Source organism: Halichoerus grypus, chromosome 7 (genome assembly GCF_964656455.1).
Source record: "Halichoerus grypus chromosome 7, mHalGry1.hap1.1, whole genome shotgun sequence".
Lineage (NCBI taxonomy): Eukaryota > Metazoa > Chordata > Mammalia > Carnivora > Phocidae > Halichoerus > Halichoerus grypus.
In genome coordinates, this window is record NC_135718.1 from 47,029,128 (window position 1) to 47,043,684 (window position 14,557).

The 14,557-nt window shown below is 52.2% G+C and overlaps 1 protein-coding gene and 1 long non-coding RNA gene across 3 annotated transcripts in view; one reads left to right on the forward strand and one right to left on the reverse strand.

Moving 5' to 3' along the window:
* Positions 1-207: 207 nt before the first annotated feature.
* On the reverse strand, positions 208-12,194 carry LOC118534152 (uncharacterized). The gene is made up of 3 exons (XR_013449722.1): positions 11,491-12,194; positions 4,065-4,189; positions 208-2,825 (listed from the first exon to the last, which is right to left on the reverse strand). It is a non-coding gene; the product is annotated as an uncharacterized LOC118534152 (long non-coding RNA).
* A 336-nt stretch (positions 12,195-12,530) lies between these two features.
* ZCCHC24 (zinc finger CCHC-type containing 24) overlaps positions 12,531-14,557 on the forward strand; it is a 61,023-nt gene continuing 58,996 nt past the window's right edge. The window contains exon 1 of one of the 2 annotated variants that reach the window (XM_078077513.1): positions 12,531-12,972. In XM_078077513.1, the coding sequence (XP_077933639.1) occupies positions 12,727-12,972 (246 nt within the window). In that variant the 5' untranslated portion in view covers positions 12,531-12,726. The remainder of the gene's footprint in view (positions 12,973-14,557) is intronic. The other variant, XM_036089824.2, reaches the window with a different exon arrangement.

The window sequence follows — 14,557 nt, forward strand, 5'->3', positions numbered from 1 at the left end:
CCAGGCCAGTCCAGAGAAGGCTGGTGATGAATGAATCCGTCCTGGAAATTTCTCACCCAGGTGAGACGGCTGGGCCAATGGGACCAGAGGGATTTTTACAAGACTGATTGACAAGGTGTGCCAAGACATGGAAGGTAGATGGGGAAAAAAGGAAAAAAGGGAGTAAGAGAAGCTGGGCTATTACCCAGTCAGTTGGAAGGAGAGCAGTTATGGTCAAAGAATGATGTTTATATTCTCAATGTCAGAGGCAGGGTGGCTCTGGGTGACATGGCCAGAGTATGGCTGGGGGGAGTAGGGGGACCAGAGGGCAGTGGCAGTGACAGTCCTTGGAGAAGGACCAGTCAAGGACCTGAAGGTATAGGGAGGCGATGGGTCAGCATATAATGGATTGTCCACTTTTGCAAGTGAAAGGAGGCTTTCTTCATCTACAGTCCACATAGGAGTAATAGGCATGAGCCTGGATTGTCCTGAGCAAACTGAGGCAGGTGATCATTCATTTCTTAGCCACTCAAGCCAATGGCAGGCCGCAGGATGGGGAAGATGAAGATGAAGTGCCAGGTATGACGTCATCAGGGACTGATGGGGCAGGCAGGCAGCTGAGCACAGAGCGAGGCAAGGTGTCGTGACCGATGCCAGGAAGCTCGCCGAGCAGGGGCTTTAAAGAGGTAGAAGAGCCTGGGTGGGAAGCTTGGCTGGGGACAGTGGAGGACACAGACACCACCTCCAGACCTGGGGGAGAATAAGATTTGCTCAACCTCATATATGAGTCATACTTTTTTGGACTTTCTCAAGCATTTTTTTTTTCAGTCTCATAACTTTCTTGAAAATTATGTTTCCCTTTCGGAAAACGAAACCAAGGCAGAATGTGATGTAGGTTGATTGACCCAAGGCAAATTGAGGAAACCCCTGAAGTAGGGTTGCCAGATAAGGTACATGACACCCAATTAAACTTGAACTTCAAATAAACAACGAATAGTTTTTTAGTATAAGTATGTCCTAAATATTTCATGGACATCCTTATACGAAAAACATTATTTTCTTCGTTGTTTATCTGAAATTCAAATTTAGCTGGGCAGCCTTATTTTTTGGTTTATTTGTTTTGTTTTGCTAAACCTGGAAATCCAGAGGAAGATGAGGAGGCCGGAGCGGCCATAGGAATCAGAGAGCCTTGTTAGTGGCCCGGGAGGCTGGGAGGGCAGGGCCAGGTCTGAGCATGGCTGAGAGAAGAGTATCAGCCTGAGGAGGGTGACCAGCATGGGGAAAGGACTCAAAACCAGCCAAGTCAGCTTCCGGACAGGAATGTCTGTGGGGTAAGTGAGAGTGCTCTCTGTTCATGACTGTGCACACTTGCTCACTATCAGATTGAGCCTCAGAGTCCAGGAAGGGTGCTCACATCTGTTATTTTAATTGGATCGTCTCAGCCTTAAGAAGTAGGCACAGCACAGATCCCAGTGCCAAAAGCACTGATGAGAACACCAAGGTTCAGGGAGGTTTTGTTGAGGCTCTGGCGTTGGGGCCCACAACGTTGGGAAGAGCATCAGCTCTTGCACGGTGGATGGGGGAGCTGTGGCAAACCCTGAAACTCACCCAGAAGGGGAACGCCCGGGGGAAGCGTAGTGCCTTCTTCCCAAGCCTGTGGGGCACGGTGGGGGGGAGGGGGGGCTCAGCCTGAGAGAGCTTTCACTGGGGAGGGAGGGAGATGCAGGGAGAATAAAAATGACCAAAGCTCAGGATTTCCTAGTAAATCATTAGCCTTCGCCAGAATACAGAAGCTATGGACTGTGATTATAAAATACTGAAATGCAATGAAATACAGCCCAAATAAAATGCAATAAAGCAAAATAAAATAACAAAGCTAAAAGGAATAAAGGTGTCAAACCATAAAGGGTCAGAAGAGCCGGAACTGCCACAGGACTGGGGCCTGAGGTAGGCTCAAGGACAGAGCCTTTGGCTACCGGCCGGGGAGCCCAGGGGCAGCAGGGGACAGTGGCTGCACTCCTCATTCTGCGCACTCGCTCAGTGACCTTATGGCATCTCTTATCTCTTTTGGCGGCGGCGGGGCGGGGGGCGGTGAGTTAGGTAGTAGGTCACAAGGGCGGTTGTGTGGAGGTGCTCAGGGAGAGCTGCGAGCTCATTTCCAGGTGTGAGAAGACACAGAGCTCCTAGGTGCTCGGTCAGTGCACTGACCCACCAACACACAGCGATGTCCTACTGTGTGCCACGTGCTAGGCAAGGCCCCTGTCTTCAGGGGGCTGACATCCTGGTTTGGAGGTGGGTGAAGTTGGGGGGACACAGCCAATACATAAGTGAACAGATATGTGAGCAGGGAGGCAATGTTTGAGGTGAAGCCCGTATGAAGCGTGCAGCCCGGCACATATTTGGGGCTGAGTGGCCCAGGCAGTGGAGTTGGCTCGTAACCTAAGAAACCCTAAACAAGCCGAGGATGTTAGAAGAACGAAAAGAAGGCCAGCGTCTAAAAGAGAGGCTGAGATGAGAGGCAGGGCAGTCCTGTAGGGCCTGGGGAAAGGGGAAGGTCTCTGGGGTTGGTTCAAGTGGGCTGGAAGCTGTCGGAGAAGTTTGAACAGCAGTGTAGTGGCATCTGATAGATGTTTTAGAACGGTAGCTTCAGAAATACACGTTGAGGGGCGCCTGGGTGGCTCAGTCGTTGAGCGTCTGCCTTTGGCTCAGGTCATGATCCCGGGGTCCTGGGATGGAGCCCCGCATCAGGCTCTCTGCTCAGCGGGGAGCCTGCTTCTGCCTGCTTTTCCCTCTGCCTGCCACTCCCCCTGCTTGTGCTCGCGCTCTCTCTGTCAAATAAATAAAATCTTTAAAAAAAAAAAAGAAAAAGAAATACATGTTGAGGACTTTGTGCTAAATGAAATAGGCCAGGCTCAGAAGGACACATATGACTTGATACCACTTACATGAGGAACCTAACATAGTCAAACTCATAGAAGCAGAGTGCAACCATGGTTGCCAGGGGCTGAGAGGAGGAGGAAATGGGTACAAAGTTTCAGGTATACAAGATGACTAAGTTCTAGAGATCTAGCACACAGCAGACTGCCTACAGTTAACTATATTGTATTGTATACTTAAAAATTTGTTAAGAGCGTAGATCTTATCTTAAGGGTGCCTATCACACACACACACACACACACACACACACACACACACAAGAAAGAAATATACGTTATATCATGACCAGGTACACCAGGTATGTATACAAACATATGTTTTTTAAACGTATCAAAATAAAACAAAAATGTCACAAAACAATAGATATTTGGTGCCGTGTATTCTGATAGTCCCAATTCTTCTGTTTCATTAAAATGAAAATCAGGTCATGACCCACTAAATTGATTTCACACCCACTAACTGGTTGTAACCTACAGGTTACACTGCTTTTAGAATATTGCTCTGGCCCTTGGGTGTAAAATAGATTGTGGGGGGAGTGGGGGGAAGCAAGAGGAGCGGCAGGAAGACCAGTGAGGAGGGTGTTGCACAAATCCAGACACAAAAGGATAGAGGATTGGACTGGGATGTTGGCGGTGAAGACAGAGGCAGATGGGCAGATATGGGATGTATTTTAGAAGCAGCATGGACAGGACTTATTAATGAATTAGATGTAAAGGGAGAGAGAGGGAGGAATTAGTAATGACTTAGTTTTTGGCTTGGGTTGCTGGGGAACAGCAGTGTTGATTACTGACATGGGTTACCATGGGGAGGGAGCAGATTTGCAGGTAATCAAGAGTTCTGTTTGGGCAATGTCAATTTCAGCGCAATTTCACTCCTCTTAATTGTTCCTGCTTGAGGCTTAGCATCAGCTCCTGAGAAAGCACACAACAGGTAGAAAGCAACCCATGGTGAAACATTAAGGCAAAACAAAAAACTTAGTTAATAGCTACTCAGAGCTTCCTCTCTGCCCAGCAGTGTTAAAAGCATTATGCATCTTCTTTTAATTCTCAGGATAATGCAATGAAATAGGGGCTATTACTGTCTTCATCTTATAGAAGAGGCACAGAGAGGTTACTTTCCTGGTCCTTAGTCACATAGCAAATACCTACCTGAGCAGAGATTTAAACCAGTTCTGTCTGACTGCAAAAGGTAGCTCTTGTCACGGAAAGAGGTACTCAATCTTTTGGAGAAGGATAACTCTTGACTTGGAAAGATGGCATATTATCTTGCTGAGCTGAAAAACAAAAACAGGATTCAGACCGTAAACAGTACATGAAGTTTTTGATCTGCTTTAATGTTAAAAGAGAAAGAGAAAAGACTAGAATGATGTATATGACAACGTTAACACTGGTTATCATTGGCTGGTGGGATCACAGGTGGCTTAAATTTTTGACAATGATAATACACAGCCATTGTAAAAGAATTTCCTTTAAAAATGGAGAAAAAATGAGATAGTGTTCTGCATATCTAGAGAGTTTACAGGAACACAGACCCACGGGACAAGTGTGGTGTGTTTGTGGTGGAAGCCTCAGAAAGCCTGGACTCTCCTCTCTGTACCACCCATGACTCACTGTGTGGCCTCGGGCAAATCTCAAGCCCTCTCTGGACCTCAGAGGGGGGATTTGGAGGAAGTGCCTAGGAGCAGTGGTTAATGTTTAACAGTTAGCTCTCCAAAAAAAAAAAAAAAAGATCCGTGATATGTAGCATTCACTGATTTCCATGGTATAAATACTCCCGCCAGTTTCAAGGTCGGATTCAGGTGACCAATGTATACTGGGAAGAGATGCACAGGAACACGCCATTAGCATTTCCACCATGAAAATAGAATGCTCTTGTTATCAAGAGCACGGGTAACAGTAAGGCATAATAAAATAATTAGGACTTGATGAGTTCTGAGTATTTACTACCTTTGTGTTCAAAGTAATTTAATTGTAATCTTATATAATTTAATGTTTAATAATAGCGGTGTTTAACAACTGGCTTACAAAATCCGTAAACACGTAACAGTCTGCTCCAGTGAGTGCGTGTGAGCCCGCTTGAGCTCACCACTGCCCTGGAGCCTTGAGCTCTGACATGCGGAAGGTCCAGGGTTAGATGGAGCTTGGAGCCCACGGAGGTCATGACCGTGGGAACTGAGCTCACCCTCCACTCCTCCATCCCACACGGCGTCTGGGCCTGAATCACAGTCTCTGGAAGGAGAGGGAGGAAGGAGCACAGGAGACAAGGACTCTAACCAGGAAGGCAAGGGGCAGGAAGGGCTGGTGGCATCAATGTTTTTGTTGGAGCTGTTTTTCTCTGTCTTATCAATGGCAGAGACCAGGGTAAACAATATCCTTGACTTAATATCACTTCAGGAGCCAACAGGAAAACCCCCCAAGCCTGGGTTTGTGAGGAGCTGGCCTCTCGGGAGGGTCTGAATCTTTTCCCAGCCTGAGCGCGCATGTTCTGCCTGCTTCTGCTTCCCGTATTCCAGCTGAGCACCCAGCTCTGCGGGTCAGGTGCTCCTTCTCTCCTTCCTGCCAGGTCCCCGGGCTTCAGACGGGAGTAGCGGCCTGCTGTGAGGGCCACGGCAGAAGCAAGGCCGCCTTTCTGCTCCTTGGCTTCATGTCTCCCACACAGACACCACCCAGTCTCCACGTCACCTTCACTTTGGGAGCTTTGGAGGCCCTCTGAGTATCACCTCCCTGCAGCAGATTTGGAAACTGAGGTCCAGGGAAATCAGGGAGCCTGCCGCAGTGTCAAGAGGACTAACTGCACACACATTGTGGCAACATTAAAAAGTCTGAAATCAAGTGTTGGGGAGGGTGTCGACCCACAGGACCTCTTATGCTGGAAACATTTAGCAGTATCTTGAAAAGGTGAACCTCTACATATTCTACAATGCAGCAAATGCATATACTCAAGAGATGCTCTTATGAATGAGTGCATGTCAGGAAGAGTCCTAGGGGCACTGTGTCAAGAGCCATCAGCCCGAGAGTGGCTGAGTGGAGGGTGAGCTCAGTTGCACTATGGGCTAGGATATAGCATCCAAATGAATGAATTACAGTGGCACGACTTTAATATGATTCAACTTTAGCAGTACTATGAGAAGTGGAAGAAGTAAGTCTCAAAGATTTCAAACAGCACGACCCCCTTATAATCATGTAAAAGAACAAAGCAAAGATATATTTTTAGAATACACATATATGAGGCAGGACTTTCTAAATAAGAAATGCAAGGAAATGGTTCCAGACGGTGATTATGTCGGGTTGGGGAGCCTGGGGGATTGGCTAGGCGTAGACCTCATAGGTATATACAAGTCATTGCCAAGGTCCTAGTTTTTATGTTGGCTGGTTTGTTCGCAGGGGCTGGTTCCATTTATAAATAATTAATTGCAAAATAATGTTACAAAGCTAGGGTTATGGTTAATGCCCTTGCATGCAGCTGGGCTGAGGGAGAGGGACAAGGTTGGCATTGGACATCAGAAGACGTGACTGCTGTCACCCCCTAATGTTTCAGGGGCCAACTCAAAATCACAGAGCCAGAAGCCACATGATTTTCCTCTTCTCACTACTAGTTTTCAAATGGGTAAAGAGAGGTTTTTGAACCAGATCATCTTCGAGCCCCTCCATTAGCTGAGCTACAGCGGACTGCTTCTGCAGCAAATAAGCCCCCAGTCTCAGCGGCCGAAGAGCAGACAGTTTGTCCGTAGTGCACATCACGGTCTGGGAGGTTCTCTGCCTCAGATCTCCTGCAGCGCTGATTCAGTGATCTGCCCTCTTCTGTCGTGGAGTCGTTCACTTCCCATCTCAAGAATGGGAGAGAGAAACCACGGGGAAGCCACACCTCATCTTGCCGCCTCGTTAGAGACACCCTCCTTCTACTCGCTGTCCCGTTGTCAAGAACAAGTCCCATGCTGTCCCCAGCTGCAAGGGAGGCTGGGAAGTGGAGAGAGGACATGGACGCTTAGTGCAGTGACCCTTCTTGCCAGAGCCCCCCTGCGTTTCTGCAATCCTCGAGTCTCTGAGTTGTTCCAGATCAGAGTTGACGGTCTCCTGTCTCTGAGTCCACAAACCACAAAGCTTAGCTGAGTTTATTCACTCACTCCTTAAGTAAACAGAGGGCAGGTTCTGCTCCAGTGCTGAGTCAGCCAAAGGAGTCATAGTCCAGTAGTGTTGCTGGGTGGAAGGGGGTGGGAAGGGAGGACTGACCATTCTATGAACATCATAATGCCATGCAAACACCCTCTAGTCAAGAATAAAAGAGAATATCGAATGGGCGGGTGTGAGGGTGAGAACGGGGGTTATGATTACAAAATTCTTCTTTGAGGTAGTCATTTTTTCAGCTAGGTTTTGAAGGGTGAGAGCAGACTGCCAAGAGGCTAACAGAGGAGGCTATTCCTGCCAGGGGAACAGCATATGCTAAGGCCTGAGGCAAAGAAGGCCTTGCATGAGTGGGAAAGGCCAGTTGTTTCATTTTGCTGGGGGGGGGGGAACACATGTGGTTTAGAAGCTGGAAGGTAGATTGAGCTGGCAATTAGGGTACAAAGGAGGTCAATAGCCAGAGGCCCACAGGGCCTTGAACATCATGCTCTGTAGGTGTTTGGACTTTATTCATGGGTGGCCAAGGAAAGATTGTCTAAGCAAGCAAGAAAGGCCAAGGGGTGCCTCGAGGGCCAGGTTGAGCCCCTCCCAAAGTCTCCATCAGCCAACTTTCTCCATTCTTTGATATGGGCAAGACTTTTCCCAAAACAGTGTAGAGAGTGCTATGCACTCAACTTTAGGGTGTTTTAATCCCCTTTTTCCAAACAGATGCTTCATAAGCCTAAATACATGGAAATTCCAGAGCCACTCCCCCAAGTGCTCTACAAGAGGACAGGACCACGTTTTGATCACAGGTCCTGAGTGACCAGGCATCTTCTTTCCAGCCCTGGGGGCCTGGGATATCTGCACAGATTGAGGTTTGCTAAGGGGCTATCGATAAAATGTATATAGCTTGTTTTTTGTTTTTTGTTTTTAAGGAAAAGGTGATGGGAAATTGAAAGGAGTGGAGGAGAATCATGGCTTCCTCTAGCTCCTGTGTGAAGGAGGACCCATCTCTGCCCCAGCACTTTTCTGAGGGCTACTCCTCAGGGAGCAGGGGCCTATGGCCTGCTCTGATGACTTCTGGGGATCAGATGTCCAGGGCCTTCAGCCAGCTTGCCCTGGGCCATGCACAACGGTAGGTGAGAGAACCCGAGGCTTCTGACATCCAGGCTGGTCCCCCTCATGCTCATGCACATGTCCAGCCTTGAAACCCAGCAAGCACCCTCTGAGGGCCTTCCAGAGGCCAAGGCCATCAGAGCGTCCAATGCCTTCCTATGTCCTGGGGTTCAAGTAAGGGAGAAGATTTTGCACATGAGCAAACTGTCAAGCAGAGGATAATCAATTTGCCGAAGTCACAGCTGGGAAATGGACCGTCTCCAAAGGCCCAGGCACTTTCCACAACTCGGAACCGACACAGAATGGGTGGCTGAGTTTAAGGTTCATGGATCCCCTCACCTTTTGTGGTTCTTTTATCAAGAGTCATGAGTCTGTGGGTGGGGCCCGGAGTGGTCAGGCTGCCCCCATGGTTTGATGGTCAGAGTCTTGCACGAAGATGCTGAAATCGAGCTAGCAGTCACCGAGTTATATGCCCTGGCAACAAAGACTCTGTGTCCATGGGAAGAGGAGACAGTAAATAGTCTTCATCTTCTGGGTCAGCTCCACCCTTCGTGGTGACACAGAGTGTTGTGTTGAGAAGGAATCTGCAATCATGCCTGGGGAAGAGTTCTGCACTCAGTGATTTCTGTCCTGGGTGGGGGGATGGGGCAGTGGCGCATGCGGGGAGAGTCTTTGCCATTTGCTATCACTGCTGTAAACCGACACCTTCTGTGACAACACACAGTCCAGAGGAACCCAATGCCTGGCCCTGGCCCGGAGGAGAGACACACTCGGCCTTCCCAGGGTGCACTTTGCTGTTTATTGCTGAGGCATGCAGTGCGGGCAGGTTCAAGAGGGCTAAGGGTTGGAAGTCACCATGCTACATGCTTTAGAGAAATAAGCAGCATCAACTAGCACATGGTCATGAAGATCCCTCTTCTTCCTCTGCTCATGTCTGGTTGCCTTTCAAGCCCAAACTGAGGCTGATTCCCCCACGGAGACCTCTGCTTGCTCCTCTTGCGTCTCTGAGCTCAAAGCTCTTGGTTTGAAACTCCCCCAAACATCTATCAGACTATTGTCTGGGGAACTTTAGGGACAGACACTCCCCTCCACGCACCCTTTTCCTCTCAACCACCAGTCCAGATAAATTGAGTATTTCTCTTGTTTCGATTATTAATACCACGCTTCTCTTTTGAATGATGGCTTATTCAGAGTTAGCAAAGCACCGTCCTCTTGTTCACATCCTCACTTGACCACCTCAGTCAGTAATTGAGAAAATGGAGGTTTAAAAAGAGATGGCAGAGACTTGCCCAAGGCCACTTGGTCAGGTCTCTGTTCTCCGAATCCAAACTTTTCTCCATTGTCCCATTCTGGAGACCATGAGGTAGACCGAGTACCAGAAAGGGAAGGGGACAGGGACCTAAGTAAGCCTCGCCTGGGATTCCCTCCTACCTCCGTTTCTGGGACCAGAGCTGCCACACCAGTAGACTGCCAGATGAGGACCAATGAGAGGGGAATGAGGATGTGGAGTGGATTAGGCAAAGGTGGCTTAGCCATCAGGCTTCCCGGGTGAGCTTGGGCAAGTCGCTTTCCTTCTCTGGGCCATGGGGCCTCCTCCTCTCTGAAGTGAAGGCTTAGGCTAGGACCTCTGACATTTAAATACAAGGCTTCTTGATGTGTACGTGAGGGGGCGAGGGGAGGCACAGAGTTTGGGCCTGGGTGGGTCTTTTGAGCCTGGTACCCAAGCCCCTGATACCCATCTGGCCCTCCGCACCCATCACCTCCCATCCCACAGGAGGTGCTGTTTCAGGGACTCTTTGGGGACTGGCTGAGGGGCTGACCTCAGGGCAACCAGCTGCTACTCAGGCAAACTGCCTGTCAGTTGTTCACATTTATTGATTACTCATTGGGTACAGAGCTCACGTGTTGGGCAGGTGTGCTGCGGGCAAGAGGAGGAAGCAAAGTGCAAAACCAAAGGAGCCATTCAGGCTTCAAAGGGGAGCAAAATCGGGCCACCCCTCCCACCCTCCATCCAGCCCTCCACCTAGCAAACACTTGGGGATCATCTACTTTCTATGCAGCAGGCCCTGTGTGGGAACTATGGGGCAGGGGTGGGGAGGGGGAAAAATGGGCAGAGGCCACCAGCATGGTTGCCAGGTATGACAAGAACCCTCACAGCAGCCAATCATTGAAGGACAGGGAACCCCAGAGCAGATGTCTCTCTGGGCAGGTGACAGACTCAGAGTTTCAGGCTGAGAACCATGACAGAAAGGTTTTGAGTAGCTAGCCCTTCTCCATAGGTTCACTGCTTCCTGTTTATTGCCTTATACCTGGTGGTACCTGCTGGCCCGTGAAGCAGTGTGAATGTGCCACCCACACTGGGGAAAAATGCTCGAGCACTGCTACGTAACAGGACTCCCTTGACCCAGAAGGAGAGTGGGGGGCAGAGACAGAGAGCTCTGGGCTGGGCCTGGGTGCCTCAGGGTCTCCTCTGTGCTCCCCGACTGCCTGCTTGTGCAATTGGAAGATGTGCCCTCTCTGAACAACAGTTTTCTCTAAAATGTCCAGGGAAAGTCTAAGTCGGTGGTTTAAATCCTATTCCTCCTCCTCCCATCTTGGAACCTTAAAGATAGTAGTAGAGTTCCAGAGATGACTCCAAATATTTCCAGGAGTTATTACATGTATTTCTAACAAATGTGTACCTTCTGTTAAATAGATTGAACACTGATTTAAAATGTAAAGGGATAGGTCTCTGAAAAATAAACATATATTAAAATATACCTGATATAAGCACTATCATTTGTATTAATAATCACAGATCGTTTGATAGACAGAATCTTTGACATCATCGAATGATCTGAGACAAAAACATCGAAGGGGTTCTTGGTGACATGGTGGGCAAGGGGGACACATTCCTGAAGCCCATTCAGGTCCAAGCACCCACAGATGCGGTCTGTGCAGGTAGTGGGAGAAATCCTCGTGGAGGGGGTGGTGGAGAGCTGACTTTTATGGAATGCCTTCTGCTTACCAAACTCAAACTGGTCAGCTCATAAACATCCCCAGAGGAAGGACCCTGACCATCCCCATCTTAGAGAGGAGAAAATAGGCTTGTTCGCAGAGGTTAGGTGCCATGGGGAGGTCACTGAGCTGGGAGGTAGCCAACCTGGCACTTGAACGCCTGGCGGAATGGCTCCCGAGCCAGGGGTGAGGTGAGAGAGGTGACTAGGTCCCCTCCAGACGCCTTGCCTCCAGTTCCCTGGCGATGGCGTAGCGCAGGCGCCGGATGACTGCCCCAGACTGAGAGGGTGAAGGCCCTGGGCTTCGGGGTGTGTTAGGCGGCGGAGGGGAAGGGGGCGGAGGTTCCCCCCAGGCATACTTGGAGTAGCTGGGTCGTTCTGGAAGATGGGTGACAGTCGTCTTCCCGAGCTCCCGCAGTCCCATCTGGGGTCCTGGCGGCCCGCGGAGGCACCGGGTTGGGCTGGGGCCGGGGGTCTGGGCGGAGGAAAAGGCCGGCGCAGAGCAGAAATAGGAGAAGGGAGAGGGGGAGGGGGGGAAGGCGAGGGAAGGAGGCGGGGAGTCCTTCCTGGGGCAGGAACCCGGGCCCCCCTTGGCGGAGCCGGCCCGCAAAGCGATTCCGCAGATGGAAGGAATTAAGTGGGAGGGGGAGGGTCCTACGGTGATAGCGAGAGGAGGGAGGGAGGGAGGGAGGCGTGTGTGTGTGTGTGTGTGTGTGTGTGTGTGTCTATGCGCGCGCGCCCGCGTGTGTCTGGGAGGGGAGAGGGAGAGACAGAGAAACACATCAGACTAGACGGAAATAGAAAAGACGACACACACACACACACGCACTTAAGAGAGGCAGAACCACAGAAAAAGACGACGAGCCGGACAGAGACAGGACACAGGAGATACTAATCTGAAAGAGAGCGGAGAGAAAATGAGAAAAGAAGAAAAACAGGGCAAGAAAAACGAGTGAAAATGAAATAATTGCAGAGGATTTAGAAGAACGAGAGACAGAAGAGCGCCAAGCATAGCGAGAGCAGATTGATTAGGCCGGGGCAGTCCTGAGCTCCGGCAGGCTCCGGGAGCAGGGCGGACGGGGGGGCGGGGTGGGGCCTGGGAGGGGCCCGCCCATGGGCGGGCCAGCAGAACGCTGCAAACACAGATGAGCCCTAATTTCCCCGCTGGCCCCGCCCCACTACTGCTCCATATTCAATGAGACAGCCAATGGAAGGCAAGGACGGTGCATAAGGGGCGGGGCCTCCATGGGCCCCGCCCCCGGGAACGGAGCCGAAGGGGTCAGCACTGAGGCAGATAGCGGATCGCGGGGCGGGGCGGGGCGGGCGGCGCGGAGGGGGCGGGCCCAAAAGTTTCCTGCCCAACTTTCGCTGCCTCCTTCCTCCGCCCGCGCGCGCTGCGGCTGCAGTCGGGGGGAGGCGGCGGCGGCGGCGGCGGCGGTAGCTGCGGGCAGAGCGCAGGGCGCACGGCACTGGGCGATCGCCGTCGGGGCTCGGGCGGTGGGCAGCGGGCGCAGGCTCCCCGGTGCCCGCCCCTCCGCTGCGGGGGGGGGGGCGCAAGCGGGCGGCCGGGGAGGGGCCGGCACCGCCGCCGCAAAATGAGCCTGCTGTCGGCCATCGACACGAGCGCCGCTTCGGTGTACCAGCCCGCCCAGCTGCTCAACTGGGTCTACCTGTCGCTTCAGGACACGCACCAGGCGAGCGCCTTCGATGCCTTTCGGCCCGAACCGCCCGCCGGCGCCGCGCCCCCAGAGCTGGCCTTCGGGAAGGGCCGCCCGGAGCAGCTGGGCTCGCCCCTGCACTCCAGCTATCTCAACAGCTTCTTCCAGCTGCAGCGCGGAGAGGTGGGTGCCCCCGCGCGCCCCCGCCCTCCGTCGACCGCGCGGGGCCTTTTCCAGTCGGCCCCGCTCTTCCTGGCCTGGCCCGGCCCGGCTCCGTATTGCCCGGCCCTGCTTGGCTTGGCTTCGCTTTGCTCTGCCAAACTCGCCGCCCGATGTCCCCGGGGCTCCGAGAGCGCGTCACCTCCCGGCTGAGCCCGGCTCGGAGCAGCTCGGGCGCGGGCGGGGCACTCTTGCTCCTTCTCCCAGCCCGGGGCGCCCTGCTCTAAGGGGACTGGGGGGAGCCCCGGCTGGGCGGGGGGCTCCGGATTCTCTCCAGACGGCCCGGGCGCGGCCAGGGCGGAGAGCCCCTTCCAAGTGTCCTTCCCACGCCCAACCCCATCCCCCTCTTGGCCACCGCTCGCTGGGACCGGGAGTGCAGATTCTGCTCAGAGCTCCTCCGCAGGGGCCTAAAATCTTTTCTCCTCCGACCTCGGTGGTGGCCGACCCGAAGGGCACCCTGGAGAGCAGGGTTTTTCCTGCTCTTCTTACACAGGGACCCCCAGATACATCCTCCAGCTGCTTGCCCTCCCCCAGCCACATAGGAAGTGGTTTGTGAGGGCTTGACCCCACAGACTGCGCTGTCCCCCGCCCTCCCAGCCTGGAAGGAAATGAAAGGGAAATCCTCTTGAGCTCTTGGGAGGGGGGCTAGCCAGGGGGAGAGGTTTCAGCTGCCCAGTGCCTTCTCCAGAAACCTGGGCTGGCTGCTTTGCAAAGTCTGCCTGTTGGGTGGATTCGGTTACGAAGTGGAAGGGGCAGCGAGTCTTCCCCAGCCACATAAATACACAGATTGCCAGGACCTCCCAGCCCCTTTTCAGAGGTCTTCTCCAGAGCTTTCCTAGATACCACTCCTCTCTCCTTTGAGCTGGACTCCTCCTCCCCCTCCCCTCCCATTTACTCCTGCCACTTTTGGGAACTGCAGATACCCTTCTGTGGCCTTCACTCATCCATCTTCTGGCAGCTCTCCCTGCAAAAGTGCAGGGGGAAGGAGTGGAGGAGAGGACACACTTGAGGGTTCCTTTTCCTTCTGGACCTGAGCACGGCATTTAGTTTTAGGAGAGTCAGAGTCCTGAATGGGTCAGGGAGAAGGGCCTGTGAATATGTGAGTGTGCTAGGGATGAGAGGGGGAAGGCAGAGGGTTTCCCTTTCTGGTCCCATAATGTGTTCAACTCTGCCAGTACTGACGAGGAGGGGACATGGACATATAAAACGCTGGCCTGAGGTCTAGAGGTGGGCCAGTACCAGGCGAGCTGAGAGAAGGATTGGTTGACCTGTGTTGGGCCGGTTGGGCCTAGTGCAGGGAGATGGGTCTGGAGAGCCACCCCTTGGTGCCAGGCGAAAGCATCTATCTACCAAAGCTCTTTGTAAACTGTAAAGCACTCTCTCCACGGGAGGAATTATTCTTGGCTGGGAATCCTTCTCTCTTATAAGAGACCTTGCCACCTCTTCAGGGAATTGATTGACCAGTGACTTTGGAGTACAGGTTCTGGGTGTTTCCTCCCTGCCTGGGTCTTTTAGTTGTTATCCTACCAAACATTTCTTGAGTTCCGTG